Here is a 27,378-nt window from a genome sequence, read left to right as displayed (position 1 = left end):
CACGTGACAAGTGATTTATTATGCTAATTGATGTTTGTACTTACTCTATATCTATTGCTGCTTGTGACATGAGGGAACAGGTGCACACACATACACACATACACACACACACACACACTCCCCCACACTCGAAAGTCTCCTGTCACGGTCAGGCCTTAGAATTGATTTGGTCCTGTGTTGGGTGTGTCCCTGCTGATCACCCCACAGGTGTCTCTGAGGGTCCTACTTGGAAAGCGCCCTCAGCTGGAGTTTGTGTTGAACTCCACACAACAGGGGAGCTGAGACACGCGGGGCCTAACAAAGTAGGACACTCTCACCACCCCTCACCCCCGTGGTATCCAGCATGGGGAACGGGAGCCTGGCTCCCCGACAGAAGCAACAGTCACAGAGCCCCAGAGCCACAGGCACAACTGCCGGGAAGCAGTGATGCAGCGGGCAGAATAATTACCCCACCTCTCCTTCCCACCCGCTGCTCCCCAGCCAGCTCCTGCCATTGACCGAGCCCCCCAGAAACCAGAGGGGAAGGGGGGCAGGAATGCTGCCAGCAGAGGTGGGCCTGCTGGGCTCCCAGGGCCAGAGCCAGGCAGGGGCAGTTGGGGGTCGTCAGCACACCAGTCAGCATCCCCTCCTTCAAAGGTCTGGGCTCAGGTGGCCGTCCCAACCCCCGCAGCTCCAGCCCTGCCTGTGCCCCTCACCCTCACCCCCACCGCCAGGCTTCCTTCCCTTCCTGCTCCACTCGGTGCAGGCGCTCTGTTCTCACCTCTGAGGCTGTGTTGTCTGCTGATAGTTCTGGCTCCATCGCAGGCACAGTCATGAGGATTTTCCTCAGCTGCTGAGGTGTTTCCACAGCCACCAGCCTAACAAGCTCCCAGCCTGCTGAGCACGCAAGGAGCTCTCCCTTTTGGCTCCTTCGCAGAGGGACAGCGGGGGCTGGGCAGGGGTTTTGGGTCCCATGCCCCCCCACCCCGTGCCGATTCCAGCTGCGGGCACAGCAGCCTGTAAAGTCTGACACCTGGTGATACTAGTAGTTAATATCCATTGAAGCATCTGTGCCCGGCCCTCACCTCCAGCCACAAACCGAATCCACTCCACAACCCTATGGTGAATGCCGTTATCTCCCAAGCACATTTGGGAAAACTGAGATTCAGAGAGAGAGGCGAAGTAATTTACCTCAGGTTATGTAAACTAATTGTCCTGCAGGGTGCCATGCGGGGTCTCAGCTCCCGCTCCCCACATAAGAACGCAGGACATGGTGAGGCCAAAAAGGAACACCCACGGAGCCACAGATATAGGGGAGTCATATACTCACTATAGTCTCGCTGGCGGTTGGGTTGGAGACACAGGAAGCAGGAGCCACACGATCTGCAACCCTCCGCTTGTAGGCTCAGCCACCATCTTCTAACCAGCCCCCCATTTTCTGCTACCGTAGCCACAGCAGTTATATTAGTGGCCAATGGCTCACTGGTTACAGCTGACGGCCAACTAGCCACAGCTGATGGCCATCCGATCACAGTTGATGGCCATTTACTACCTGAGCCAGCACCTTTCCATGTGAGGCGGAGAGCCTGGAAACTGCACTCCTGGCTCTGTCCCCACACTAATTCAAGTGGCAACGGCAGGATTCGAACCCAGGACTGTCTCATTTCAAAGCCCCTAAGTCACCAACTAGCCCACTTAGTTGTTGTGGAGCCTAAATGAAATCATGGCAGGAGTAAGTGTCCCAGCTCTATCGCTGTTTCCCTCCACAGGGGCGGATCCCACCTGTAGCGCCTACGTTTCCACCCAGCCTGCTGCAAGCAGGATGTGTTGTTTGGGAGAGAAGCAGCCTGTTGTTAACACTGTATACTAACTCCACCTGAAGAACTGGGAAAATTCGGAAAAGACAGAGTCAGTAGGAGGAAACCTGGAGGCCAATATTACTCCAGGCAATCTGTGAGACATCAGGAATCCCTGAACACTCACTTATTCCTCCAGCAAACATTTGCTGCCCTGGGGCCCTTGGGCAGAGAGAGACAGTGAGAGCTGGCTCATAGTCAGAAGTCCAAATTATCAACCGCAGTCTGGTGTGGCAGGTACTGTAGCAAAGGCCTGGATCCTAGCAGAGACAGGACAGGTAGCCCAGGGGTTTCCACAGCCCCAGCTCTGCCCTGGGGAACAGGCTCTCCGAAGGGGGAAAAAAAAACCCAGCATCCTGATTCAGTGTTTGCCGATTTCTGTGGTGTAAATACTCCACCGTGCACAATTTCACGATGCGAGTGTGAAATCGCCACACGTGGGATGGGGAAGAGATACCCACTAGCCACGTGGGGCTCTGCCAGCTGGGGCAAGGTGGACGAGACAATACCACTTCCACGCATCTTGGTCCTCCAGCCCATCAGTGCTTTCAGCTTCCTCAGAAACATGGTACCCTTTCCTGCGAGAGGGCTTGTGGGTCCCTCAGCCAGGAAAGCTGCCCCCACCCCTGGCTTTCTGACTTATAACTTTCTTCTCCTTCCCAGCCCTCCAGTCCGATTTTAGCTGTTTATGGGACTGTGTGATTACTACTTCCCGCCCTCTTGAGAAAGCAGAGTTTGCCGGTGTATCAGAGGTGCCTGGCATAGAGCAGGTGTGCTCTATTTATCTGTTGAATGTTGAAAAAATGAGAGGCCACTGAGCCGGGCCCTAATGGATGAATAGTAGTTTGCAAGGTGGAAGAGGGGCTGAGAGCAATAGCAGGTGCAAAGGCCCAGGAGTCTATGTCTAGGAAGTGTGTGCAGGAGACACAGAAGGCAGGTGATGTGGCTGGCACTTGAGGTGCATGGCAGTGAGAGGTTCTGCTGATGAGGCTAGGGGTGTGGACCAGACGAGGGTGGGAGGGGCCTTGTACTCCAGGTCACTGTGTGGAAGTGGTGGTGGCATTCTCACCAAGCCCACTGCCCAGCCAGACCAAAGCTGGAGAGCTAGGAATCGGAGGATTTGGGAGAAATCAGGGCCAGGTGTGGTGTAGCTCAGCCCTTCCCCTTTTCAGATGAGGACTCTGGGGGCCCTTCTGTGACACTTCATGACTCTCCTACATTTCCTGTTCTACCAGCCAGTGACTCTGGGTGGGGGTACCCACCTTGCAAACAAATGCAAAAGACCACCCACCCACCCACCCAAGCTGGAGAGCTAAAAGAAATTAGCCAGGACCGAACAGGAATCTGGCAACAAAAAGAACAGCCTAGAATGCTGGCTAAGAGTGTGGGCTCTGGAACTGGACCACCTGAGTTTGAATCCCAGCTTCCCTCACTTGACTGTTGGTTTTGTGACCTTAGGCAAGTTCCTTAACCTCCCTGATCCTGGTTCCTCGCCTGAAAACCGGAATCGCAGTGATACTGAGCTCGGTGGGGTTGCCCTGCGTGCTAAATGAGCTAATAGGGTACAGCACTTAGCCCGCTGCCTGCACACAGTAAGGGCTCCATCTGAGTTGTCTGTTATTTATTGTCCATATTATCTCCAGGAGGCAGGAGATGTAATGGTTAAGGAAAATGGAGATATTATTATTTCACTTTATCTTGATCTTAGGAGGAGAAAGAAAAGGGAGGGGCCTCTGGCACTATCTCATCTAGTCCTCACTGCTCAGTTGGGACAAAAAGCTCAGAGAGGTTGAGTCTCTTGCCTGGGGTCAGAAGGCCACACCCAGGTCTCTGCCTTTCTAGGTGGATTTAGTCCAAGCAATGTAGGTTGTTGGAATTTGCCCTCCCCCACGCTCTTATCTGGAAGAAGTCGCTAATTTTAACCCATTCTTTGTCCTTCTCCTCCCTGAGCCTCAGGCTTCCCCGCAGAGTTTGTAAATGGTAAACATTGCTAAGGGCTATAACAAGCAACCCCCTCATCTCAGTGGCTTCACACAAAGGTTTGTTTCTTGCTCCTGGAGCAGAGCACTGTGGGTCACTGCGGGAGTGGGGGTGCCGCACTCAGTCTTCAGGGAGCTGGTCTCCAGCCACTCAGTCTCCCCTAGGGCCTGAGTTGTCCCCTGGCTCTTGAGCAACTGGCCATGAGGAAAGGAAAGATGAAGAAAGTTCACTGCTCTGACACACCTCAGCCCAGACGTAACACACCTCACCAGCGAGGAGTCAGGAGTCCCCAGCTACACACCATTTTTCCCCAAAAATAAGTCCTAGCTGGAACATCAGCTCTTATACCAGGTCTTATATTAATTTTTACTCCAAAAGACGCATTAGAGCTGATGGTCCTGCTAGGACTTATTTTTGGGGAAACAGGGTAGATGCAAGGGGGCTGGAAACATGGCCCAGACGTGTGCCAAGAGGGAGGATACCCCGACCCCAGGGATCACCCAGCCCATCTCTGCCACAGGGTTGGGGCACATTCTGTCATCCTCTCGGCCACACTGGAGTGCAGAGGTCAGGACTCCTGGATGCTCCGTGTGCAGCCTGGGCCCCTCCTCCCTGAGCGCTGTGCTTCCTCCCTCCCACCCAGGAAGAGAGCCAAGCCCTGCCAAGCCTCTTCCGAGGGTGGGTGGTGGGTGAGATAATGATCTTATCATGCTTATTGCCTCTTGGAAGGCAGGTGCTGGAGAAAAACCAAGTCCGCTTTGGTTTTTCTCCCTGTTCCCTTCACATTCCTTCTCAAGATAAATTTAGCCAGCCTTCGCTTTGAACAGCAGTCCCCGGATGCTGACTGTTTGTTCTCCGAGTCGATGTCAGAGCATTTTTCATGGCTGCAGCCCAGCGCCAAGAAAGTAGACCTCCCAGAGCGTGGCCCCAACCATCCGTGACCCGCCCTCCGCCACCTGCCCAGCCCCCTGGCATTGGTTGCCACATCTCAGATCTCAGACAAGGTCCCTGAATCCTCCAGTGATGGGAGACAGGGCACAAAACATGGAAGGCCTTTGAGATCTGGCACCACGATTGTCTGTGTCCTTAGCGGCCACTGAGAGCTCAGAGGCAGGACGGTTCAGGGTTAAGAGCAGGACTTTGGAGCTGCTGGTGTGGGTCAGAATCCCCGCTCAGGCCAATTTCCTCTCATCTGTCTCCTCTTCTATACAATGGATCACTGGTGCCTTCTTCCTGAGATTAACTAAGATACTTACATTAAGAGATTTGCATATTTTTTTGGTGCTCTGTGCATGGTGGGTGTGGAGATGGTGATGGTCCATACTTAGCCTCAGGCCAACCTGGAAGCCATAGTGAGGACTTCCTGGAGCCTTCTGCCTGTTCCAGATGCTTCTTTTGTACAGTTCTTTAAAATCTCCCAAGAAGCCTCCTTGGAGAATCATGTTCGTGGACCTCCTAATCTTTCTAGAAATCACTTCCTTTCTGGAGTCCATCCTCGTCTGCTGATGCAACTCGCATTCATTCCATTTTGCCCTGGTCTGTGAAGCTGTCTGCCCCCCCCCACCCCCCCAGCCCCCCATACGTAACTGACTATATTTATAAAGACGGTTCTATGTCTCTCCTCCAAGCTTTTGCTTCTTAGGGTTAGACGCCATGTTTCCCAGAAAATAAGACCAGTCTTTACTATAAGACCAGGTCTTATATTAATTTTTGCTCCAAAAGACGCGTTAGCGCTGATTGTCCGGCGAGGTGGTATTTTTGGGGATACACGGTGGTTGTGCTTCTTTCAGCCTTTTTCCTGGGGCTGCTCTCATTTCCACTCTGGGTCTCTTTAGAGAAAATCGTCCTGCCTCCCCCTCCAGCTGCAAAGCCCACAGGAAACACCTTCCCAGATCTGGCTCCCCAGGGCACCCTTTTCTCACTGAATAGTTTTATCCTCACTCAGGTAACAGGCGCATCGTGCAGGCACCCAAGCAGCCGTGCCCAGGCACAGGCAGAGATGGAAAATGTGCGGCCTGTATACTTATATTCCTTCCTGACCCTCATAAACCTCTCCAGGCCTGAGCCTCCTGCTCTGTAAAATGGGGATGGTGTCCTGGGAGGAAACAGCGGGCGGTCTCAAAAGGGGTGTGTGTCTGACGGAAGGGATTATTAACAAAGGTGCATGCCGGGTAGAGGGAATCCAGGAGGCTGGAAAACCCCAGGGCTGGCCACAGGGGAACCCTGCTCCCACCTCGGCTGCCTGCTGGGAGCAGTCACCGAACCTGAGAGGTGTGGCTGTGGGACAGGCTGCCCTCCAGGCTCTGGGTGGGAATTCAGCACTGTTGGAGGCCCAGCAGGGAGGAGCTGGGAGACTAATCACCCTGACTCTCCTCCCCCCACCCCACCCCCGCCCTCTGATCACCTGTGGGTGCCCCAGCTGGAACCAGATGGCAGGGAGCTGGGTGGGCGCTGTCTGCAGACCAGGTCCTGCAGAGAAGGGTAGAGAGAGGGTGTGGAGGGGCAGACAGAGCACCCAGCACAGCGAGAGACAGTGCCTGCCTTAAGGGTGGGTGTCACTGTTCACCCCCCTCACTAACAGACCTGCAGGGGGCGCACGAGCACCCCCATGTTACCACACGGGAAGTGAAGACCTGAGCCCTGAGTGCATAAAAGGCCACACTGCTAGCAAGTGGGAGAGAGGATTTAGACTAGTTTCTGCCTGACCCAAAGCCCCCACAGCCACAGCAAGCGGTGCTGACATTCTGTGATGGACAGGGACTCTTCCCCACGCGCGATCTTCCTGCCAGGCCCGTAATCCCGCCGTGATGTATTCACTGTGGCTGAGCTTTCCCTCCTCCCTGCTGTGTAATTTCAAATGCAACACCCCAGGAGGGTCATCACATCAATCATGGAACACTGTCAAGCAGGGAGCTTCCCAGACCCCTCTTTCTGCTGGCCGAGGCCTGGGCCAGGCCTTGGAAATCTGTGGGGACTGGAAACACTGAAAAGGGGACAACTGGCCCCACTGTTGACCCCACACAGTCATGGGGCGTTCTGAGTCCTCTCACGCCCATCACCACCTCCTCCCCGTTTCTCAGGGATCCTGGCATCAGGGGCCCATTCCACAGCCATGGGGCAGTAGCCCAAGGAGGTCCCACTCTGCAAATGTTCAAGTTCTGGCTACGGATGGTCAGAGCCACGCGGAGGGAATGCAGTGGCTTTAGAAGCCAAAAGCCAATGCCATGCGAATCCTTGCTAACTGTAAAACCATAGCCCTCTCGCCACCACAGCCATCTTCAAAATGGGGGTCTGAACACCCACCTCACTGGGTTCTGTGAGGATTAAAAGGGATCATTCTTATCAGCCCCCAGCACAGCCCCGGGCCCCCAGCAGCCCAGGCAGAGATGAGACTCAGTCCGCTGGGTAACCCTGGACAAGTCACTTAACCCCCTGGAGCCTCGTTTGAAAAATAGAGCAGTGACATCCCTGTCCCACAGGTTTGTCTGGAAGGTGATATAAGTTGAGGTGTCTGAAAGCACTCTTTAAACCGCTCTAGAAATAAATGGTTTCTTCAGCAATATTAACAGCCAACATCAGCGAACTCTTCCCAGGTGCTTACTATGTTCCTAAGCCTGTCACGGGTGGTTTCATTCAGTTCTCACGGCAATCCTATGAGTATTACGACATAGGGCTTTTGTATTATTCCTGCTCACAAAAGAGGCAATTGAGTTTCAGAGAGGTTAAGTGACTGGCCAAGGTTGCACAGCTGGTAAGTGGCAGAGCTAGGCTTTGAATCCATGCAGGCTGAGAAGCCTGTGGAGAGGGGAGCACCTGCAATGAGCGGGCCCTGGGCCCAAACAGAACTGAAGAAGCATGGCATCCGGCCTGGCTCGAGCTTTCATACACATCCTGGCCCTGCCAATGGGGATGCTGATTCCACGGGTTCAGGATGGGACCTGGGGCCTTTTAACAAGCCTGCAAGATGCTGCCTGTGCAGGGGGTCAGGTAACCACCCAGGCTGGTCTGTGACAGGTGCTCCACCAAACCACCAGTAAGGTCGCTCCATGAGTGACTGTCGTAGGCTCCAGAGGACCCTGCATGTTCAGCCAGGAGCCCACAGTGGGACCCACCTTCACATCTGGCCTCCAGGTTTGCCAAGTACTACAAGATGGAGAATGGCAGCGAGTACCGCACGCTCCTCAAGGCTTTTGGCATCCGCTTCGACGTGTTGGTGTACGGGAATGTGAGTCCTTGGGCAGGCAGGTGGGTGGACAGGGGAGGACACCCGACCAATCCCAGGTGCTGAAGAGGCTCCTCCGAGGGCAGGGTCCTACCTTGACCAGCTGAGATCCTCGGCTGGCCACGCCCCCTGGCTCCTCACCTGGGCGTGAAGGGGTGAGGCCTGCTGCTCCACCAAGAACCCTCCCAGCTCCATGGTCTCTCCGGCTGGGAGTCCAAGTTGAGCCTCAAGCCTCACTCCCGCTCTGCTGGACCCTCTACCCACTTACTCTGGTCTTTGTGCATATAGGCTGGCAAATTCAACATCATCCCCACCATCATCAGCTCTGTGGCAGCCTTCACTTCCGTGGGAGTGGTGAGTTCAGCCCCTCCAGGCCCTGACAGGAGGCCAGTCCGGGCAGGGCCCCGGCTGGCACTGGCCGGGGAGAGACCCAGGTGACCCTGCTTCTGCCTAGAATGAAAAGTCCAACTTCTTGGCAGGTGCTTCAGTCTCCTCCACCCCTCCCCTCCCTGCTGGGTCAGCCCTCACTTGAACATCTCCAGGCATGGAGAGCTCAGTGCCCCATCTGCAGGGGCTCTACCTGGTACAGAGTTCCTGTTCCTCACCATGAAAGTGGGGGAGGAGACTCCGGCTTCCACAGACCCGAGGGCCCTCGATCAGGACGGAACCCCGCTCCCAGGGACCTCTACCCCTGAGTCCCTCTGCTTCTCCCACCAAGTCCTCTCCCTGCATTTTGCTCTGGGGTCACCCCAGGAGCTGAGGAGGTGGGTCATAAAGACATTCCTCAAAGCCCCTGGACATTTTCTAAGAGGAAACATCAGGTGTCTCTAGAGGACTCGCCCAGACCCCTGGCCTGCCGTCTGCCCCAGGGCCGCCCTGCCCACTGCTCAGGCAGCTCAGGGCCACCTGCCTCTCCTCTCCAGGGGACTGTCCTATGCGACATCATCCTGCTCAACTTTCTCAAGGGGGCCGACCAGTACAAAGCCAAGAAGTTTGAGGAGGTGAGCAGGGGCCCACGAGAGGTCGGGGGACAGGGCAGAAAGGGCCCTGGACCCTGGGGACTGTCAGTGGCTCGCTTCATGGGGGCTTCTGAAGGGAAATTCACTGGGCCTCAGTGCAAACTAGGGGACCAGACAAGAGGGGGTTTGGCCAAGAGTGGGCTCTGTGAAGACCGTGGGGGCTCTGTGGGGTGTGGCTGTCCACTTCCCCATCGTCGCCATTCCTGGGGCGGGACAAATCCTGCTATGGCTGGCTCACGTTCCTGGTGCCCCGGCGGTGCATTGGACGGGCTCTTGGGACCACACAGACTTGCTGTAACTCCCCTAATGACGGGGCCATGAGCCCCGACTGCTGAGTCTGTCCAGCCGGGTCCTTGCCTGTAGTCAGAGCGTGATGATGCCCGCCTTCTACCTGCAGGTGAACGAGACGACGCTGAAGGCCACTGCCTCGGACACCCCGGTGTTCCCCAGTGACCAGACCACAGAGGAGAAGCAGTCCACAGACTCAGGGGCTTACTCCATCAGCCACTAGGGCTTTAGCCTTGGACTCCAGGCCTCCCAACAGGGGACCCTCCCTGGGCTACGGGGGTGGGGGTGGGGAGGGGCTCTCATTTCTGCTGATCACCCTGAGGCCACAGCTGGGTGGGAGGTCTGGGCCCCCAGACCCCTGCTGCAGTCTTACCATCACCAACCTTACCTTGCCCTGTCTGCTTCCCAGGACCCCCAGGGTCTCCCTTCCAAAGAGTAGAGACGATAATAGTGGTAAGTGGCCATACGGCCTCCTCAGTGCCAGGCACTTCGCATATATTAACTCATTTAACCTTGGAATAATCCCATGAGGTAGATATTAGATTCCCTGTTTGGAAGATAAACTGAAGCTCAGAGAATGTTGTTTGCCCAAGGCCACATAGCTGGGTAAGTGGGGGAGCTGGGATTTGAGCCCAGGTCTGCTTAACTCCATCGCCCACACCCCACAAGAGACGAATGGACTCCCAGGGGCCTGTGGCCCTGCTTGCTTCAGCCTCCTCCACCCTGACCATGCTTGGATTCAGCTCCATAACTATAAATCCCACGCTGTCCCCAGGAACTCAGGCCCCATTTTAGGAGAGACCAGTGAGAAGTGGTGTGAGGTCTCTTTCTCTGGCTCAGGTCTCCAAATCATAAGGACCCAGCAAGCATGACTGTCAGTGAATTTTCCTTACCTCACGCCACAGCTCTGTCCCCTAAGCCATCCTCGTTTTCTCGTACACACCCACACACATCTGGGCCCCCTCACCTCAGGAGCCAGATTTGGCCCGGGGGGGATGTGGTTCCCGGACCTGGGGCTCTGCTCTGAGAAGCCACCGGTCCTCCTTTAAAACCCTGGTGAGAAGGTTCCGTGAGACCCTGGTCAACCAGGCCTATCCCCAGGGTCCTAACAAGGTGGTCGGTCTTCCAATGTAAGAAACTAAAGGGTCTTAGACACCATCTTGTCTGACTCTCCTACTTATAGATGAGCAAACTGAGGCCAGAGAAGGAAAATGACTTGTGTCACACAGTTAGAGGCCAAAACAGAGCGCAGGCGTCCTGGCGCCCAAGGAAGGAAGCTGGAAGGGCTGTTGAGAGGGTGTCAGGCCCACCCCTGCCTCTACTTTCCCCTCCCCCTTTCTGGCTCTCCTCTCGTCAGGGGCTCAGAAATCTCACCAAGGCAGAGTTCGAGAGCAGATCTAGGTTTTACAAAGCCAGAAGCACATACAACTTGGAGCATCTTTTTAAAAAGAATACAACATTCGGTATTAGCAGGGGCTTGTGCAAGCGAACAGTCCTGAAGTGTGTTTCATTAGCTCCATGGTAAATCCGCCCCTGGCAAAGCTGGAGCACGGGCATCGCCATGAGGTCTTAGCAGAAACGAGCTTAACTGTCAGTGGAGGGCTGGCCCCTCTACAGGAGGTGCAGAGAAATGGGGTGGGGGCAGCTTTGGGGGTGGTTTGGGAGGATCAAGCAGTGGGTACTTGAAAAGACCCCACTCCAGTGACCCTCCCCCACACTTCAGGGGGAGAAGGGATAAGATTCTCCCACACGAGGCCCGTCCCCGCTCCCCCACTTTGCCTCACCCGCAGCCCCTTCTCAGGGGTGACCCCGGAAATCAGGTGATGTCTGGAGACCTGAGCAGCAGGGACATCAATGAGGGCAGCACCACGGTCTCCCCCCGGGAGACCCGCAGGCATCCTGGTGAATTCAGCCTTCAAGGGCGTAGGACCACAGGGATGTTCTCTGAGGAGGAGGTCCAGGCAGCTGCCCTGGACACACCCTCTCCCCCAACCCCTCCCTTTCCTCCTGGAGGTGCACCAGCAGCTCCTGAGCCTTTCAGCAAGTGTGTGATCTCCTGAGTGTGAGCCTGACGTGGTCCTTCCCAGAGCGGAACGCGGTTACGGCTTTGGGTGCTGGACTTGGGGTCACGTTGTCAGCAAAAGCAGTAGCTAACTGGTCTCTGCTGCCTCGTAGAGTACTCAGTGCAATCACCAACATAATCACACACACACCCTGGGGACGTTGCTGTGGTCTGTTCATAATCCTATTTGAGAGAAAAAGAAACAATACCTGGAAGTTGAAACTGGAACCCACGCTCGTTGTTAATACTGTGTCGCTTCTTTGCTCAGCATGAAAGCTAACATTTAGGGATAACTCACCATGGCCAACCGATGGGCTGAACGCATTGTAGGCGTCGTCTGACTCAACCCTCATTTCACAGAAGAAACTGAGGCTTAGCAAGGTTAAGAAACTGAAACGGTAGCGCTGGGACTTGAACCTAGAGCTGTGTGACTCTGGAGTCTGGAACCTTGACTGTGCTATCTTTGTCTGGGAAAAACTGGGAAATTTGTTGGCACCTTCTTTTCTCTACGGGTCAGTTAGGCTAAAGCAGGTTTTGCGGCAGTAACAAGTAAACTGCAAAATCTCAAGGTTTAATATGACAAAGTAGATCCGACAGCCCCCTCCATCTGGTAGCTCTGTCATCGGAGGCACATGAATGCCCAGATCACTGTGGCAAGGAAAGTGAGAATGGTAGGATCACGGGGGATCATTGAACGGCCAGGCCTGGACGTGGTTTACACCGTTTCCAACCTCATGGCATTGGCCACACTCAGTAGCATGCTGCAGAGCCCAAGTTTACTACGCAGAATACCAGGAAATGTAGTCTTCCTAGGTCCCCAGGAAGAGAAAATGGTGCACACAGTGCTCTCTGCTTCACGGCCCCCTTCTTAATGGTGTTTCTTCTCTATAGCACCCCCGCTCACGCCCACTGACGGTTCCACACATCCTTCCCTTCTGTGTTCCTTCTCTCAAAACCTTTTCTCGTTGAGTTGCCAGTCCATGTCCCAGAGGCATTAATAGATAACACACTCAGGGATTTCTCCTCCTAAGATTATTTGCTTTTTAAATCAAGGACTATTCAAGAGTGAAAGGCGTTAAACAGCCAAAGGAATGAATATATATATAACTGTGGACATTGAAGCCCAATAACAGACAACACTGGATATTTGAGGGCCGTCTTACCTACCCTGGCCTGCCTCGGACAAGCTTCAGACTGAAGGGGTCTGAGCCTTCCTCCTTTCCCCTCCCTCCCTCTACCTCTCATCTTTCCTGGCAGGATATTGGGCTACTGGGATTGGCGAGAGCCCATTTCCCATCAAGGAGATAAGTGGAGGCTGATAAAGGGGGGATTGCCAAAATACCAGTCCCAGAGCTACCTACGCGGAGGTTCCCTCACTGCGTATCCTTCCCACTCACCCTGTACCACCAGGTTCCACTGTTCTTTTAGAAGGAGAGCATCAAGAATTAGCCTGTGGCCGTATACAACAACACAGGGACCTGGGTGGGGGCCTGAGCCCCTGGCCGCTCCCCTTCGATGCCCTTGGAGAGACTGCGGCGCTGTGATTAGGAACCTCCTGACCCCATCTCCATCCAAGGCAGATGCTCAGAGGCCTGCTCCTCTTCACGGGACTCTCCCGCTGCTTCCTCCCCCTGGGATGCTCCAGTCCTATCGTCTGCCATCAACTCCAGCGCCTTTAGAAACAAAGCGCACCTGCTTCTTTGTTCCCTTTTGTTCTTTTCGTTCCTGAAACTCCATGTCCTGTCAGATGCCTGTACAGACACACACACAGACGTAGACCTGTACACACGTATGCTCAGACACACACTGGCACATGTACACACTCCCAAACACTGGCCAAAGACACGCAGGTACGTAAATATGCATGAACACGAATATTCAGGTGTATAAGTGTGCAAAGCTACACAAACATACACAGTCACAGATGTATACAGACATACAGGCCTGTCCAGAAAAGCCCAGAGATGTATAAAATGTACACACACTCAAACAACCCACACATACCTACACGCTGACACACAGATTTGTGCACGTTGACATATACAGATTCACATACACACAGATATACACTGTGTATATCTGTGCTAAGCAAAGATTGACTCATACGCACATCAAGATACATGTACATGTGCACCCACAGAAATACTTGTATATTCTCCCTGTACCCCATGTAGAACTACACCCCCAGGAAGTATGTATATCTACCTCTCTCTCTCCCACAACCCAGGGCTCTCTGCCCTCTGAATACCCAGGCTCAGGTTGAGCTTCCTGCTTCACCAACTCCAGATCCTTCCTGGACCCAGCATCCTGCCTGGAACAAAGAGCAGCAACAGTATTCTCTTTCAATGTCCCCAGCGTCTGAGAAAATGGGGTGAAGGACAGAAATGGAGTCCTGCGTCTGTAGAACTGGGATGGGAGCTATACTGCTACCAGATGCTCTGACTTTGGCCCCAAGGCCACCCTGGTGGGCGGTAGCTCCCTCCTGAGAATGTAGCCCCTCCAGGGAGACAACTTGGGAACTGGGGAGAGGGAGGATTGGGAAGCGACAGCCACCTCCTGGGAATGGAGTGGGGAAAACAGCTCAGAAGAAGGTGGGGCCTTTGAACTCACCCACAGGTGGCTGGGAGAACAGAAAATAAAGGCCAGTGTCAGAGGCCAAAAGGACACAGGGCTAGAGCAGCAGACTGATTAGATAACTAGATAAGACTGCTTTCTCCTCCTTCCCATGCAGTTACCCCAAGTGGGAGCTCACTACTATTTTCAAAAAAAGGAAACGACAGGCCCCAAGCAGAGTCAGCTAAGCCCACCCAAACCAAGACTTGATACCTAATCTAACTGCAGTTTCAGCCTCTCCCAGGAATGTCACCTTTAACGGGTCAATCTGGAATTCCCTGCTCAGCACTGGGGAGGTCACCCTCTTGATAGACCTTCCATCCCCAGAGGAAGGTGGCCTCCCCTGAAACAATCCATCCTTTGCTAGAAACTTCCTTTTCCTGCCCTCTCCTGCCTAGAAAAGCCTTCCACTTTGTACAGCTCTTTGGAGCTCCTTTGCATCTGTTGGATCGCATGCTGTCTGATTCATGAATCATTGAATAAAAAGCCAATTAGGTCTTTAAATTTACTCAGTTGAATTTTGTCTTTAACATCCCTCCACTCCAATTCTTCAATCGGTGACTTTGCCTTCATTTTGGAAAGCTACCCTATGGCCAGCCTACCCCACACCCCACACAAAGTGGAGGGCCAGTTCCCTACACCCCCAGCAAATGAGAACTCCCTGCCCCCAGAGCTTGGGGGGAGGGGCGGAACCCCCCAGCCTGGGCTGAGAAGTGACTTGGGAGAGCCACCTAGTCCGTGCTCCACCTTTAGGTGGAGCTGCAGCCAAACACCTCAACACCCCTACCTCCCCAACCCCCAAGCACCGTAGGGCGACTTTATCATCTTTTACTTTCCTCAAAGCCCCAGCCTGCAGGAGTGAGCACTTGGAGGATTTTCCAACCCAGATGAGTTCTCCAAAGTGAGCAATGAAGACACAGGAGTCAAGAAATGCAGTGGGAAATCTAACTTTATGACCAGGAGAGGTTGGGAGAGGAGCCCAGTGCCGAGGCTGGGTCAGAGGCAGCCAGGAGGTGGTGAATGCAGGAGGCAACAAAGCAGGTTCTCCGTGCCACTGGCTTAGTAGGAGCAGATGAAGGGTAGACGCTGTCTGCAACAAGCTCGTCGCCAGTGACCCCCTAGCAGTAGAGAGCAGAGTGATGTCAGCTGCCTGTCTGAGTGTGGCCTGTGTCCCCCTCTTTCCCTCCTCAGGCACCTCACATGTCTTCTTTGCCTGTCACCAGTTGTCACAATCTGTCATCCATATGCTCACGTGCATTGAGCTTTCGCCCCAGGAACACAGTGTGCTAAGTGCCTTGTGCTAAGTGCCTATGGACTAGGGCTTAATCCTCACACTGACTCCAAGAGGTAGATTCTCTCATCATCCCCATTTCACAGATGAGCCACCTGAGGCTTAGCAGGGTAATCACTTCCTGTGTCTCAGCTGGCAAGTGGCAGAGCTGGGGTGTGAATCATGGCAGTCTTACCAAAGTACATATGGTCCTAGCCACTGCGCTAAGCTCCCTCACATCTGGCATCCGGGCTGTTCGCAGCTGGCGAGTTTCCTGTCAGCCATTCCTAGTTCTCACATCTCTCCCTCATCCCTCATCCACACCTTACCTTCACATCTGCTACTCGCACCTGTCACATCAGTCACTTCCTCATAGCAGGGGAAGGAAAGGAGCCCCCAGCCCCCAAACCTAGCTTTGTCTGTGAGGATCGAGAGCTCCCATCAGGCTCCCACACAGGGCACCCCCACACCCTACATCTCAACCCTCCTCACAGACAGGACGTTGAATCTCCAGTTTGAGGGGCAGGCGGCTCAAAGAGACAGTATGTAAGGGTCCACTTTGCCACCCCTTCCCCTTCCCCTGGTGTGCAGTCCCCCTCACCTCTGGTGCCTAGGGTCACGCAGTGGCCTCTTCCACGCCGAGGCTGCCCGGAGGCCCAGTATCCAAAATTCCAGCAGCTCCCATCAATCCAGTGTAACCTGTGACTGCACTGGAGAAGTCATAGGGTGGGTCAGAGGGCAGAGGTCCAGGAAGACAGACAGATTCAGGGGCTCCAGAGAATAACCACCAAGTATCCCTTTCTGGAGCCTGCCCACCCAGCTAGGTGCCAGATGCCCTTGCGACCCATCCCTGAGGGTTTGCAGGGAATGACGGTGGAAGAGCATCCATCACTCCCAGCCGTCACACAGAGCAGGCTTCTCAGACTTTCCTGTGCATGCAAATCTGGGGGTCTTGTTAACATACAGATTCTGATTCGAGGGTGTCAGGTGGGGCCTAAGATTGGGCATTTCTGAACAAACTACCAGAAAATGCAAATACTGCTCGGTCCGTGGATCACACTTGAGTAGCAAATATAATGGCGCATAATCCCCCATAATCCCAGAGCCACTCTGAGAGAAGACGTGCCCCATTTTAGACATGAGGAAACTGAAGCTCCGAGGAAGCCATTCAGCTCGTACGTGACAAAGCTGGGCACGGAACCCATCTCCTGACTCCAGTGGTATGCTGGTAAATGTTTAACAACCAGATCTGTGGGGCAGTGAGAAGGCAGAGGGTGGGAGGACCCCTCATTTGTAACAACTGCCTATTTCCTTGGTGTAAATACGTCTGCCATGGCAGATTTCAGACCACAAGCGTGAAGTGACTGGACACGGAGTTGGGAAGAGAGGCACACAATCACTGGTTCTCCTGAGCCAGGACAGACCAGCTCAGCTCCATCACTGCCTCCCACACTAGGTCACCTCAGCTGCTGGAATGAGGCTTAACGCCAGGAGGTGCCCCTTGAGGCAATCAGGTAGCTCTTCCTGCACCTGGGAGTGGGCCCTTCACCTACCCGGCTGTAGGTGCCTCCAATCCAGACCCGGAGTTGGTTGAGGCTACTTGTCAAGCACCGGATACGATTGATGAGGATGAGGCTGTGGATGGATACAAGGTTGCCTCGGTAGCACCTCCTGCAGACATTCTGTGGAGAGAAGAGGTAGGGTAGAGAATTCACTCTGTGTTTTCTAAAGTCCCTAAGTCTCCAGGAGAGAGCTCCCTTCCCCATCACTTGTCAAGTCAGAAGTCAGGGATCTACTTGGCCCTCGCAATCCCATCTCTTGTTCCTTTACCTGTCATCAGGAACTTCTTGCAGGAAATATCAATGATACTCAGAATAATCATAACCACCATTTATTGAGAGTTTACAATGACCCAGGAACTATTCCAAAGACTTTCTGTATATTATCACATTTAATCCTCACCACAACCCTAAGAGGCTGCTATTATATATCTCCATTTCACAAAGGAAGATACTGAAGTTCTGAATGGTGAAGTGACTTGCCCAGGTAACACAGCCAATCACAGGTGAAACCAGGGTTTAACACCGGTATAGCTAATACCAAAGCCTTTTGTCCAAATCAGTGATTCTCAAAGTGCTGTCTCTAGATCAAAAATGTCATCATCACCTGGCAATTTGTTACAAATGTGAACTCTCCGGCCCCACCCCAGACTTACTAAGCCAGAAATCCAAGTTTTAGCAAAACTTCAGGAAGATTCTGATGTACACTAGGTTGAGAAACATTCGTCTAAATAAATAGGGCACAGCAGATTGAATCCACGCTCTTCTCCCCCTGGTCTTCCATCCACAGTCGCCACCCGACCACTTACCTGAGCTTTTCTAAACGTCCTAGGGGTCCGCACCAACACATAGTGGCAGGTCTTGCACTCAGGACTGCCCAGCGTTTGAACGGTGTCCTCTTCCCTGGGGCACTGAAAATCCTTGTCGAGGGCACTTGGGTCTGATTCCATGGCCTCCTCATCCTCAAAGGCATCTGGATACTTGCAAGGCTCGACCTCCTCTCCCTCTGACTGGATCACCTCCTTAGTCAGGGCCAACTCTCCCTCCTGCTCCCCTGAACCTTCCAGGTCCTGACTCAGGTCTGCCTGTGTCTCTCCACTGTCCAGAGAGAGGGCATCGTTCTCTGGAAAGAAGAGGTAACCTGCCATCAGGTCGGGTTCTCCCTCCTTCCAGGACCACGGACAGCTCTGAAAGCCCCACTCCAGCCTTCCTAGTGTAGCTGTCCGCCGTCCAGAGCCAGGACTAAAGGATCTCCTAGGTGTTGGGTGAGGTGAAAACTCACACAAATGGATGAGAACCACATGTATGTATTTTGGGAGTGGGAAGAAACACCTTTAACAAGCTTTTCATCTTCACAAATGGGTGGTTTTTCCTTGTGAAGAAGTCCTGACAGAATGTCAAGGTCCAGGAGAAATCGTATCAGAGATGAGCTGGGTCAACTGAAGAAGGGGGGCTGTGAGCCTGGCCCCATGAGAGCCACAGGGATGCAGGAAAGAGGAGGCGAGATCAAGCTGGACGAGAAGGGGAGGGGAAGATTTACCCAGACGAAGAGCAGAAACTGTTCCCAACAGGAGAAGGGGTAGGAGCAGGAGGTGTTTCATATCCGTTAAGTCTTGTGACAGAGATACTGCTTCACTTTCCCTCCTTGGAAGTGTCCTGAGTGTCTGCACGGCTCCTGTCATACGACAGAGATGGACTGCTTGTTTAACTAGTTGATTAAAGGGCAAACTAGAGCGCTTCCTTCTTACCCAATGAACAGACCTTGAGCTGAAAAATTAGGGAAAGGACATGGGGGTGTCTGCTCAAGTACAAAAGTCCCTTTTTCCTGAAGGCACCATCACTGCTCCCTGGGACAGCACTTAGCCCAGACCCTTCTCCCTGCAGGGACATGTCTGCTCAGGGTCAGAGCCGATTTCACTCCCACTGGGGAAGGAGGGAAAAGGACAGTGGCCATTGGGGTCCTAAGGACAGGTTTCGAGGTATTTGCCACAGAGAATCCTGCTTCCTCGCAGGCCTGGACCCCTCCTCCCTGGCAGCTGGGGGAGCACTCACCTCCTGAGAGTCCGAGGCCTCCGCTCTCCGTGTCTCTGGCTGCTGGGCCCCGGAGGCAGCTCTTATACTGGGATTTTTGGGGAAGTGGGAAGAGGCCAGAGTGATTGCTCCAGGCTGGGGGGCCAGCAGTTAAGCTGATAACAAGATGTTTGCTCAGTCCTGTCCTTCCTGGGCCCTGCTCTCTGCTAGGATGGCATGGGCCTGCCTCCTGGAGCCTCCTGCCACATATGGGTGCCCAAACACCCTGGTGTACTGGGGAAGACCCCCGAGGTCCACTGTCCGGACATACTTATTATTAGCCCCTAAAGTGCCCCAGTCTGAATAGTACCCCTTAACAGTACCCCTCCATTTGCTGGTCAGTATCCCAGCAAATGAAGTGCAGGAGCCCAGGTTGCTGGGAGACTGTGAGGGGAGGAAGGAGGAGGCGAGGGGAGCCTCAGCTTCTCCTGAGCCCTTGTCTAGATCAGGTACTTTACATGCATCCCATCCCTGAATCCTTACCTTCACCTCATTCCCACGAGAATGTGATTATCCTTACTTCACAGGTGTGAAAAATGACGCTCAGAGAATGAAAGTCGCTGCCAAAGTTGCACAAGAATTGGGGGGGGGACTGGGATTTCTAAGTCTTTTTGGCTCCCAAGCCTTCTCTCTCCCTCTCTCTCTCTCTCTCTCTCTCTCTCTCTCTCTCTCTCTCTCTCTCTCTCTCTCCCTCTACCTTTCCCTCTCCCTTTACCCCTCCTTTTCTCCCTCCTTCCCTTTCTTCCTCTCTCTCTCACATTTCTTCCTCCTCTTCCCCTTTTTCTCATCTTTAACGTGTGAAAAACGTATGATCTTTCTCCTGTGCTATGGGTCTAGATCAAGGCTCTCAGCCTTTTTACTGTTACTATTTGGAATCAAATAATTCCTCCTTGTGAGGCTGTCCTGTGCATTGCAGAAAGTTTAGGAGCATCCCTGGCCCCTACCCACCAGCTGTCGATCTGGTTGTTCCCCAGAAACAATCAAAAATGTCTCCACATGTTTCCAAATGTCCTCTGGGGAGCACAGGTGCACCAGTTACTGAGAACATGCCATTTTGTCCAACCTCAAGGCACATCTTCTGGCAAGGAGGTAACAGCTGGAAGGGAAAGCTTTGTGCAGAATCACTCAGACACTCTGTGGGCCACAGCCCCCATTCCCCAGCTCCCACCAGCCTGCGGTTACCATGAGGGTCAGGACCAGCGGGCAGTGAATGAGGCATTCACATCAGGTGCAAAATGTAAGACTTTGCTGGATATCACTGCCAAAAGACAGCAGCCTTGTCAGGATGGGTGACTCAACTCTGTGACATCCCCCCTGGGCAGTGCATGTCTGTTCCTTGCACTCCGGGCCAGCCCTCCAGTGCTCAGGACACCAGGGACAGGTAGCCCAGAGAGTGAAAAGGCTTAGATTCCTCTCCTCCCTCTGCTCTCCCAGGGGACCCACAAATAGAGAAGTATCTGAGACGTTACTTCTGGGCCTGATTGCAGAGTAACAGTCTTCGCTGTTATCTCCCCAGCCCAACGGACAAGACCCTCGGCTTATCTACCTGACTTGGGCTGGGAGGGATTGACCAATTCTGGGGCCCAAAAGCCTGGTCCCGGGTTTCAAGCTTGAGGACCTCTCTAGTGGGGTAAGGGTGGACGGTTAGCCCCCTTCCCCATCCTCCATCCTGGGGCCCAGACCAGGGGCATCATACCACTCAGGGGTTGGGATGACCGATCAGGTCAGCTGCTCTCAGGAGCCAGCACCATTTGATAAGCTTTACACACACTATTTCATTTGAACAGCCCTGTTTCACAGCTGAGGAAATGGCATCTCAGGGAGCTTAAGCAAGTTGCCCAAGATCACACAGCAAGTCAGGGACAGGCCTAAACCCAGGTCTTCCAGCTCCTTGCCCACCCGACACCTGCCTTCCCTCTGCCCCCTGTCACCGACCTCCCTTCTCTGCAGCCCATCCCTTCCGCACACTGACTTTGTCTTCTTTGCACACAAACGCCAGGCAAAGATATTCCAATGGCTTCAATGACCACAGTGATGCCTGATTTAAAACTGGAAATAACATTTTTGAAGGTCCAACACAGACAAAACACTATGCTTCATTAAGGCTTTTACCTCCATCATCCCACTTAATCTTTACAATCATCCTGCAGATTAGGTATTGCCATCTCTAGTCTATGTATCTATTACAGAAGCTCAGCGAGATTAAATGGCTTGACCAAGTTCATGCACACAGTAAGGAACGGCTCGTCTGACCCCAGCCAGACTCCCATATCCTTGCTTCTTTGATGTGCCCAAATGCGTTACCCCCAGATAGTCTAGCCAGTGGTGCCAATGTTTTCAGCATCCATGACACGCCACGTCTCTGGTATGTTCACAGGGGTTTCATACTCTGCCTCTCGTCCCAAGATTCAGGCCAGCCCCACATCATGATGAGTGTGGGTCTCGCCGCTGCCTTGGGAGGCAGGGAAGTATGAGGCCTCAGGAAACGACAAGTCCCAGAGTCAGCCCCTCCGTGCCTCCGCTGTCTCATCTGTAAACGAAGGCTAATAGCAGGACCTACCTCAGATGAGATCAGCTCCAGCAATGCTCTCAGAACAGTGCGCGGCACGTGGGGTTGGGGGTGGCCTTGTCAGGAAACCAGGACTGGGACTGTGACCCTTAGCCACACACAAGCACTGAGTGTCATTGCATTCCCGCTCTGTGAGGAACTCAGGGGATCTGTTGTGAAGACACCCCCTTAGCTTCACGGAGCTCAGCCTCTTGCTGGAGAGGGAAAATGCCACACAAGCCCCTATTTTGGGACGGAAGGCCAGTCCTCCTATTTCGTTAATCTGATCTTTTTAACTTTTCTTGTGGGTGTATAACACGCATCCTGTAAAGTAGGGAGGGCTGCTCAGCGTATTTTTACAGAGTGAATGCCCCCCACGTGGCTGTGCCAAAGTCAAGATGCAGAACGTCACCTGGAGCCCAGACGCCTCCTTCTTTCCCCCTTCTTGATATTAATGCCCCAAAGAGTGTCTCTATGGACTGGAAGTCACACTTCTGTCACAACACACACCCCCAACAGAAGATTTATGAGGGAAAAGACAAAACCCGCCAGCCACCACGTAGCACAGAACCTGGCACCTGATAAATGCTTAATAAATGGGAAATAGTCTTCCTCTTTCTTATGGATATTTGAGTAAAGGGAAGCAATTACTTCCCATCCCAGGATTCAAAGTCCATAAAGAGCAAGGAGTGAAAGCTCCACTTCAGCTGCATCCTCCACAACCCCAGCCCTGGGCTGAGCTGTAACAGCGTTTCAGAATTCCACCACCTCTGACAGCCTGGAGCAGAGGTTTCCACCGGGCCTCAGTTTGATTTCTATCTCTTTCTCAACTGACTGTACAACCTTGAGCAAGTGGCTTCTCCTATCTGGGCCACACTCGAAAAACTAAACTTTTTTATTTGCTTTTCTCTCAGACGCTGGTCCCGTCCGTTATTGTCTGAATTTAAGGAGTCCCAGAGGCAAAGGGCTTCGAGTACCGAGCCCTTACTTTCTGCTCACCTCTCTATTGGAGAGAGGTTCAGAACGCCTTCCTTCCTCATGTCTGATGGGGACTCCCTTGCCTCCAGCTGGGGTGGAGTCCTACGTCTCAAGGTGAACCCAAGGCTAAGGGACTTTGTCCTGCCTCCCCACGGTGCTCCACGCCCAGGGGATCGTGCCCTGGAAGCTGCCAATGCTTCCAGCCGTGGAATCGTGATGGTTAAAAGCACAGTGCTCTGGAAACACGCTAGGGGCTCAATTTATGTTTGCCGAGTAAGTGAATGAACGACAGGTGCAAAGCAATTCTTGTTTAAGACAGAGCTGGGCAGATTCATCCGGAAACAAGATCTTAGGCAGAAATTTAGTAGCAGTAACAGCAGCAGTGGCTAATATTTAGAAAGTACTTTCTATGTGCTAATGTTTTCAGTGCTCCACATCATTTAACCTTCTAAACAACTTTCGGCGGCAAGTACCATTGTCATCCATGAATGACAGACAAAAAGACTGAGGCTCCGAATGGTTAAGTTACTTGGCAGGTCAACGTCAAGGCCAGGACCTGAGTCCAGAGCCTGCATTCTTACCCTCCCTCCACACCTCGCTCCCCTGCGGCAGTAAGTGGCACAGAGCAGTCGAGTTCATTCTCTAACATGAGCGGCACTCACCGTGACCTTGGAAGTCAGTGAGACAGGTGATGACATGGGAAGCACGAAGGACATGCTCCTTGGAATTAAACGGATCCTGGCTCCATGTCGGGCCCTGTCACTTGTGAGCTGGCACACCTGGGCAGGCCCCGCATCACCCGTCTCGGTTTGCCCGTCTCGGAGTTAACCTAAGGATGACAATCTCACAGAGTTTGGGGAGAATGAACGGAGAAGCTGGTTGTGCAATAACCTAAGTGTCTGACACACAGTAGGTCCTCAACAAACAATCCTGAATATTATCCCCATTTTAGGATTACAGACAGCAAGGCTCAGAAAGGTTAAGTGATGGTCCAAATTTCACATACTAGCAAATGGTGGAACCGGAAAAAGAACTCTAACTCATCTGTCATCCAGGAGGAGAGATTTTCTGGGCATCTTCTATAAGCTTGTCACTGTGTGGGACAAGTCACAGACCCCCCCACGAGGACCCCAGTCAGGAGCACCTGCAATTAGAATTCTGCTCCCCCCGCTGGAAGCTCAGAGCCGTGATGGGAGGTTCAGTTGGTGGTGGGAAGAGCCCAGGCCCTCACACACACAGCAGGAAAGGTTCGTATCCCTGCTGTGAGGACCTATGGTTTTCAGCCGACTTACCCATTTGGCGGAGGCAGGTGGAAATGAGCGGGAAAGGCAGACTGGCCATGGTTATTGGTGCAATGGGCTTTCAGGCTTACTGGTCTCAGCACCAGGCTGGCCACACACACCATCCCTCTAGCAGTTTCTGCCCTGCCCCAGGAAGACTCCTGGAGGAGACCCACAGTGAGAGGGGCTGGGTAGCTCAGGGTCTTCCTCCTAGATAGGCCACCCTCTCTTGGCCAGCTGCAACAGGACAGCATTCGGACTCAAACCATCCATCCTTCCATCCCTTCCCCGCACGATACCCCCAGCAATACCCCAACCTTCTCCAAGACCTCCTGGCCCAAGTCACCCTGAAGTTTCTGCGAGAAAGTTCCTGTGAGTGGGGGACCAGAAATCTCAGAGTGGTGGGGAGTCAGACTCCTTCTTTCCTTCCTTCCTTCCTCCCTCCTTCTTTCCCTCCTTCCCTCCTTTTTTTCTGTCTTTCTGTCTTTTCTTCCTCTTCTTCTTCTCCTCCTCCTTCTTCTTCTCCTTTTCCTCTCTCTCTCCCCCCCCTCCCCCTACCCTTCTTCCCCTTCCACTAATGTATCCAGTATTTCCTGAACCTCCAATTCTGTGCCAGAGAGAGTGAAAAGCCCCGGGATACAATGGATAATAGAAGATACAGTTACTGCCCACGTGAAGTTCCAAGCCTAATGGAAGACACACATTAATTTATTTAATCGTGTGCTAAACTGCCATGGTGACAAGCGCTATGCCAAGAGATCCCTGGTACTATGAAAACCTGCACCAGGTAACAGGCCAGAAAGGAAGGAAGAGAGGTCTGAGCTGGGAGCAGAAGGAACTGTAGGAATTAACTAGGGGTTGGGTGGGACGCATTCCAAGCAAGGAAAATAAAACAGGTTCGCTTGTAAATAGTGCACTGGACATTTAATGTGATTTTGTGTTTATGATAAACATTAATTGCTTCCATTAATTAAGGACCTACTGTGTGCTGGGACCAAGCACTTTTCATGTGGAGACTCATTTATCCTCACCACTCTTGGAGGGAGGCACTCTAACCCTTTCCAGGTGAGGGAAAAAGGCACTCAGAGGCTAGACTCATTCAAGGGCCTGCAGCCTGAGCAGGTGAGAACAGAGGTGGCCCGGCCCTCTCTGGCTCAGAGCCCTGCTCAGGACGGAACACACAGCCCCGCCCAGACCTGGTGATTGACATGTCTGCGCTCAGGGATTGTCTGCGTTGACTGCTGAAAAACAGAGTGGTACAAAAATTGAATGTGAAGACTGCTGTTTTTCATTGACTTCGGCTTAAGATTTGGGGTAATTTTCCCTTGAAATTTTCCCATTCTAAACAATACAAGAGAATCTGTGTTGCGTTGTTAGGCAGAAACAAGCTTGGGCAAGTTGTTGCAGGATGGTTTCCATTCTGAACCAAGACAGTGACATTCCAGACCCCCCTGCCCCCCCGGCAGTGAAATGTGGGTGCACCTCAGTGTGCTCTGCCCCCGGCAGTTGCAGCTGTCACTGATACCATCTGTAGCCACGTGCACGTGCACACACAACAGCCGGCTGCCTGCCAGGTGGGCCACATGTCGTGTCTGGAGTGCTTTACATTCATTAATTCCCTGAATCCTTACAGCTGCAGGATGCAGTCCTGTTGTTATCCCAGAGCCTGCGTGGGGAAGAGCTGGGAGGTGGTCTTGGATAGTCCAATGCAGAGCCCAAGCGGCCTCTACCTTTTATTCCCAAAGGTTCTCTGTCGTCCTCTGTCATGCAGGGTGTCATGCAGGGTCTCAGCTCCCGCTCCCCGCATAAGAACGAAGGATATGGTGAGGCCAAAAAGGAACACCACGGAGTCATAGATAGGGGAGTCACACCACTATATTCTTGCTGGCGGCTGGGATGGAGACACAGGAAGCAGGAGCCACACGATCCGCAACCTGCCGTCCACTTCTCTGCCAACCGACCCCACTTGCTAACTTCAATTCGTTCTTGCTAGCTCAGCCACCATCTTCTTGCTAGCCTCCATGTTCTGCTAGAGTAGCCATGGCAGTTATATTAGTGGCCAATGGCTCACTGGTTACAGCTGACAGCCAACTAGCCACAGCTGATGGCCATCCGATCACAGTTGATGGCCATTTACTACCCGAGCCAGCACATTTCCACGTGAGGGCGAGAACCTGGAAACTGCACTCCTGGCTCTGTCCCCACATCCTCCCAGGAGCCCCCGTGGTACTTACTGTCTCCATCACGGTAAGGAAACTGAGGCTGTGCAGGATTAAGGGTTTCTTCAAGGTCACACAGCTGGTTGGTGCCTGCGAAGCCCAGAGCCTTTCCCAGGCACCGACTACTCGAGTCCACCCTCAGGCCTGGGGGGTAACACTGGACCCAGGAAACGGACTGCTGAGAGGCCTAGGAGCAGACGTTTGCAGTTAGGAAATAAATAATCCAAACCCCTAGCATCAGGGTATTGGGCTGGTGCCACCACAAGCCACGGCCCTGGGTTTAATTACCCTGCCTGCTTGTCGGTGAGTTAGCCCCGCTCTGGGCAGCAAGCTGTGATGTGCCCAGGAGCCGCCAGACATGGCCCACCTGGGGACTCCTTAAGATGGAACAAAGGACTGGAGCCTGTGCCTGGAAGCCCAGGTGGAAGTGTCATTCCCAAAGAATGTTAGAGCACTCACTCACTGCTGTGCCTGAGTCACACCCAGCACTTTAGAATTTATCCCCTGAGGGGTTGGCAGGAAAAGGAGCGCCAGGAATAACCCCTGGAGTCCTCGCCCTAAGCTTCAAATTTGGGGGCTAGGGCCTATGGCCCCTGGGAAGCCAGCAGCCAGCACCTTTGGCTGAAGAACAGATTAACATCTGATCAGTGGATGTGTCATCCTTCCCTGGCAGCTTCTAAGATGGCTTATTGGCAACATTGGGCCCCTCTGGGCCCTGCCCAGTCTGCTGACCTCGGCCGCTCCCATGGCTGTCATCTGGGACCCTCTGCTCAGGCAGGACACGAGGAACAGCATGGCAGGGAGGTACGGGGTTCCAAGGTGTGGAAGGGGGACCCCAGGACGGGTGGGAGGCATAAATGAGGTGTGACATGGCCTTGAGATGGGGTAGTACATCACCTTTCTGATGACTATTTCATGACATAAAGAAAAGCTTGTAAGGTCATTTCCATTGTCATACGCACCCTGTCCCGTGACTCAGAGGGAACACGCCAACATGCCGACCCGTTATTTCTGAGTGGTGCGATTTAGTGAGACTTCTTTTTCGTGTCATTCTTCAGTTTCTGGTCTGTTACAACCCCCGTATGTTTCTTACATAAGAATGAATGTAAAAGAAAAAAAGGTAACGGCTACAATGAATGTGACCTTGGGAGTCAAACAAACCTGAGTGTACATAGGGGCTCCCCAACCCGCTACTTGGATGATCTTGGACGTCATGGTGTCCCTTGGAGCCTGACGTTCCTCATCTGAAAAATGGGGCTGAAGGAGACCATCACACAAAGTGCCTCACTCAGTGCTGCCAGTTATTCTTAAATGGCCGACGCTCTCTTCCTCATCATGTCCTTTGTCCCAGGAAGGTCCCGCCTAACCCAACACCTGTCACCCGTCGAGAGGACCCATTTGCCTCCAGTCCCTCTCTGCTGAGGCTGGCAGGGGA

At 53.2% G+C, this 27,378-nt stretch overlaps 2 protein-coding genes across 2 annotated transcripts in view; one reads left to right on the top strand and one right to left on the bottom strand.

Annotated features, from left to right (window-relative positions):
• P2RX3 (purinergic receptor P2X 3) overlaps nt 1–12,586 on the top strand; it is a 29,630-nt gene extending 17,044 nt beyond the window's left edge. The window contains exons 9-12 of the mRNA XM_033121437.1: nt 7,947–8,040; nt 8,326–8,391; nt 8,961–9,038; nt 9,454–12,586. Of these exons, the coding sequence (XP_032977328.1) occupies nt 7,947–8,040; nt 8,326–8,391; nt 8,961–9,038; nt 9,454–9,567 (352 nt within the window). The 3' untranslated portion in view covers nt 9,568–12,586. The remainder of the gene's footprint in view (nt 1–7,946; nt 8,041–8,325; nt 8,392–8,960; nt 9,039–9,453) is intronic.
• A 2,364-nt stretch (nt 12,587–14,950) lies between these two features.
• Nucleotides 14,951–18,983, bottom strand: LOC117029878 (proteoglycan 3). The gene is made up of 6 exons (XM_033119149.1): nt 18,901–18,983; nt 18,389–18,523; nt 17,658–17,971; nt 16,843–16,971; nt 15,891–15,999; nt 14,951–15,137 (listed from the first exon to the last, which is right to left on the bottom strand). Exons 2-6 carry the CDS (start codon nt 18,447–18,449, stop codon nt 15,079–15,081), a joined length of 672 nt encoding a protein of 223 aa, XP_032975040.1. The 5' UTR covers nt 18,450–18,523; nt 18,901–18,983; the 3' UTR covers nt 14,951–15,078.
• Nucleotides 18,984–27,378: the final 8,395 nt, after the last annotated feature.

The sequence above is a fragment of the Rhinolophus ferrumequinum genome, chromosome 11, assembly GCF_004115265.2.
Source record: "Rhinolophus ferrumequinum isolate MPI-CBG mRhiFer1 chromosome 11, mRhiFer1_v1.p, whole genome shotgun sequence".
NCBI classification, from domain to species: domain Eukaryota; kingdom Metazoa; phylum Chordata; class Mammalia; order Chiroptera; family Rhinolophidae; genus Rhinolophus; species Rhinolophus ferrumequinum.
Note: the sequence above shows the minus strand (reverse complement) of the source record. Positions and strands in the feature narration are given on the sequence as shown.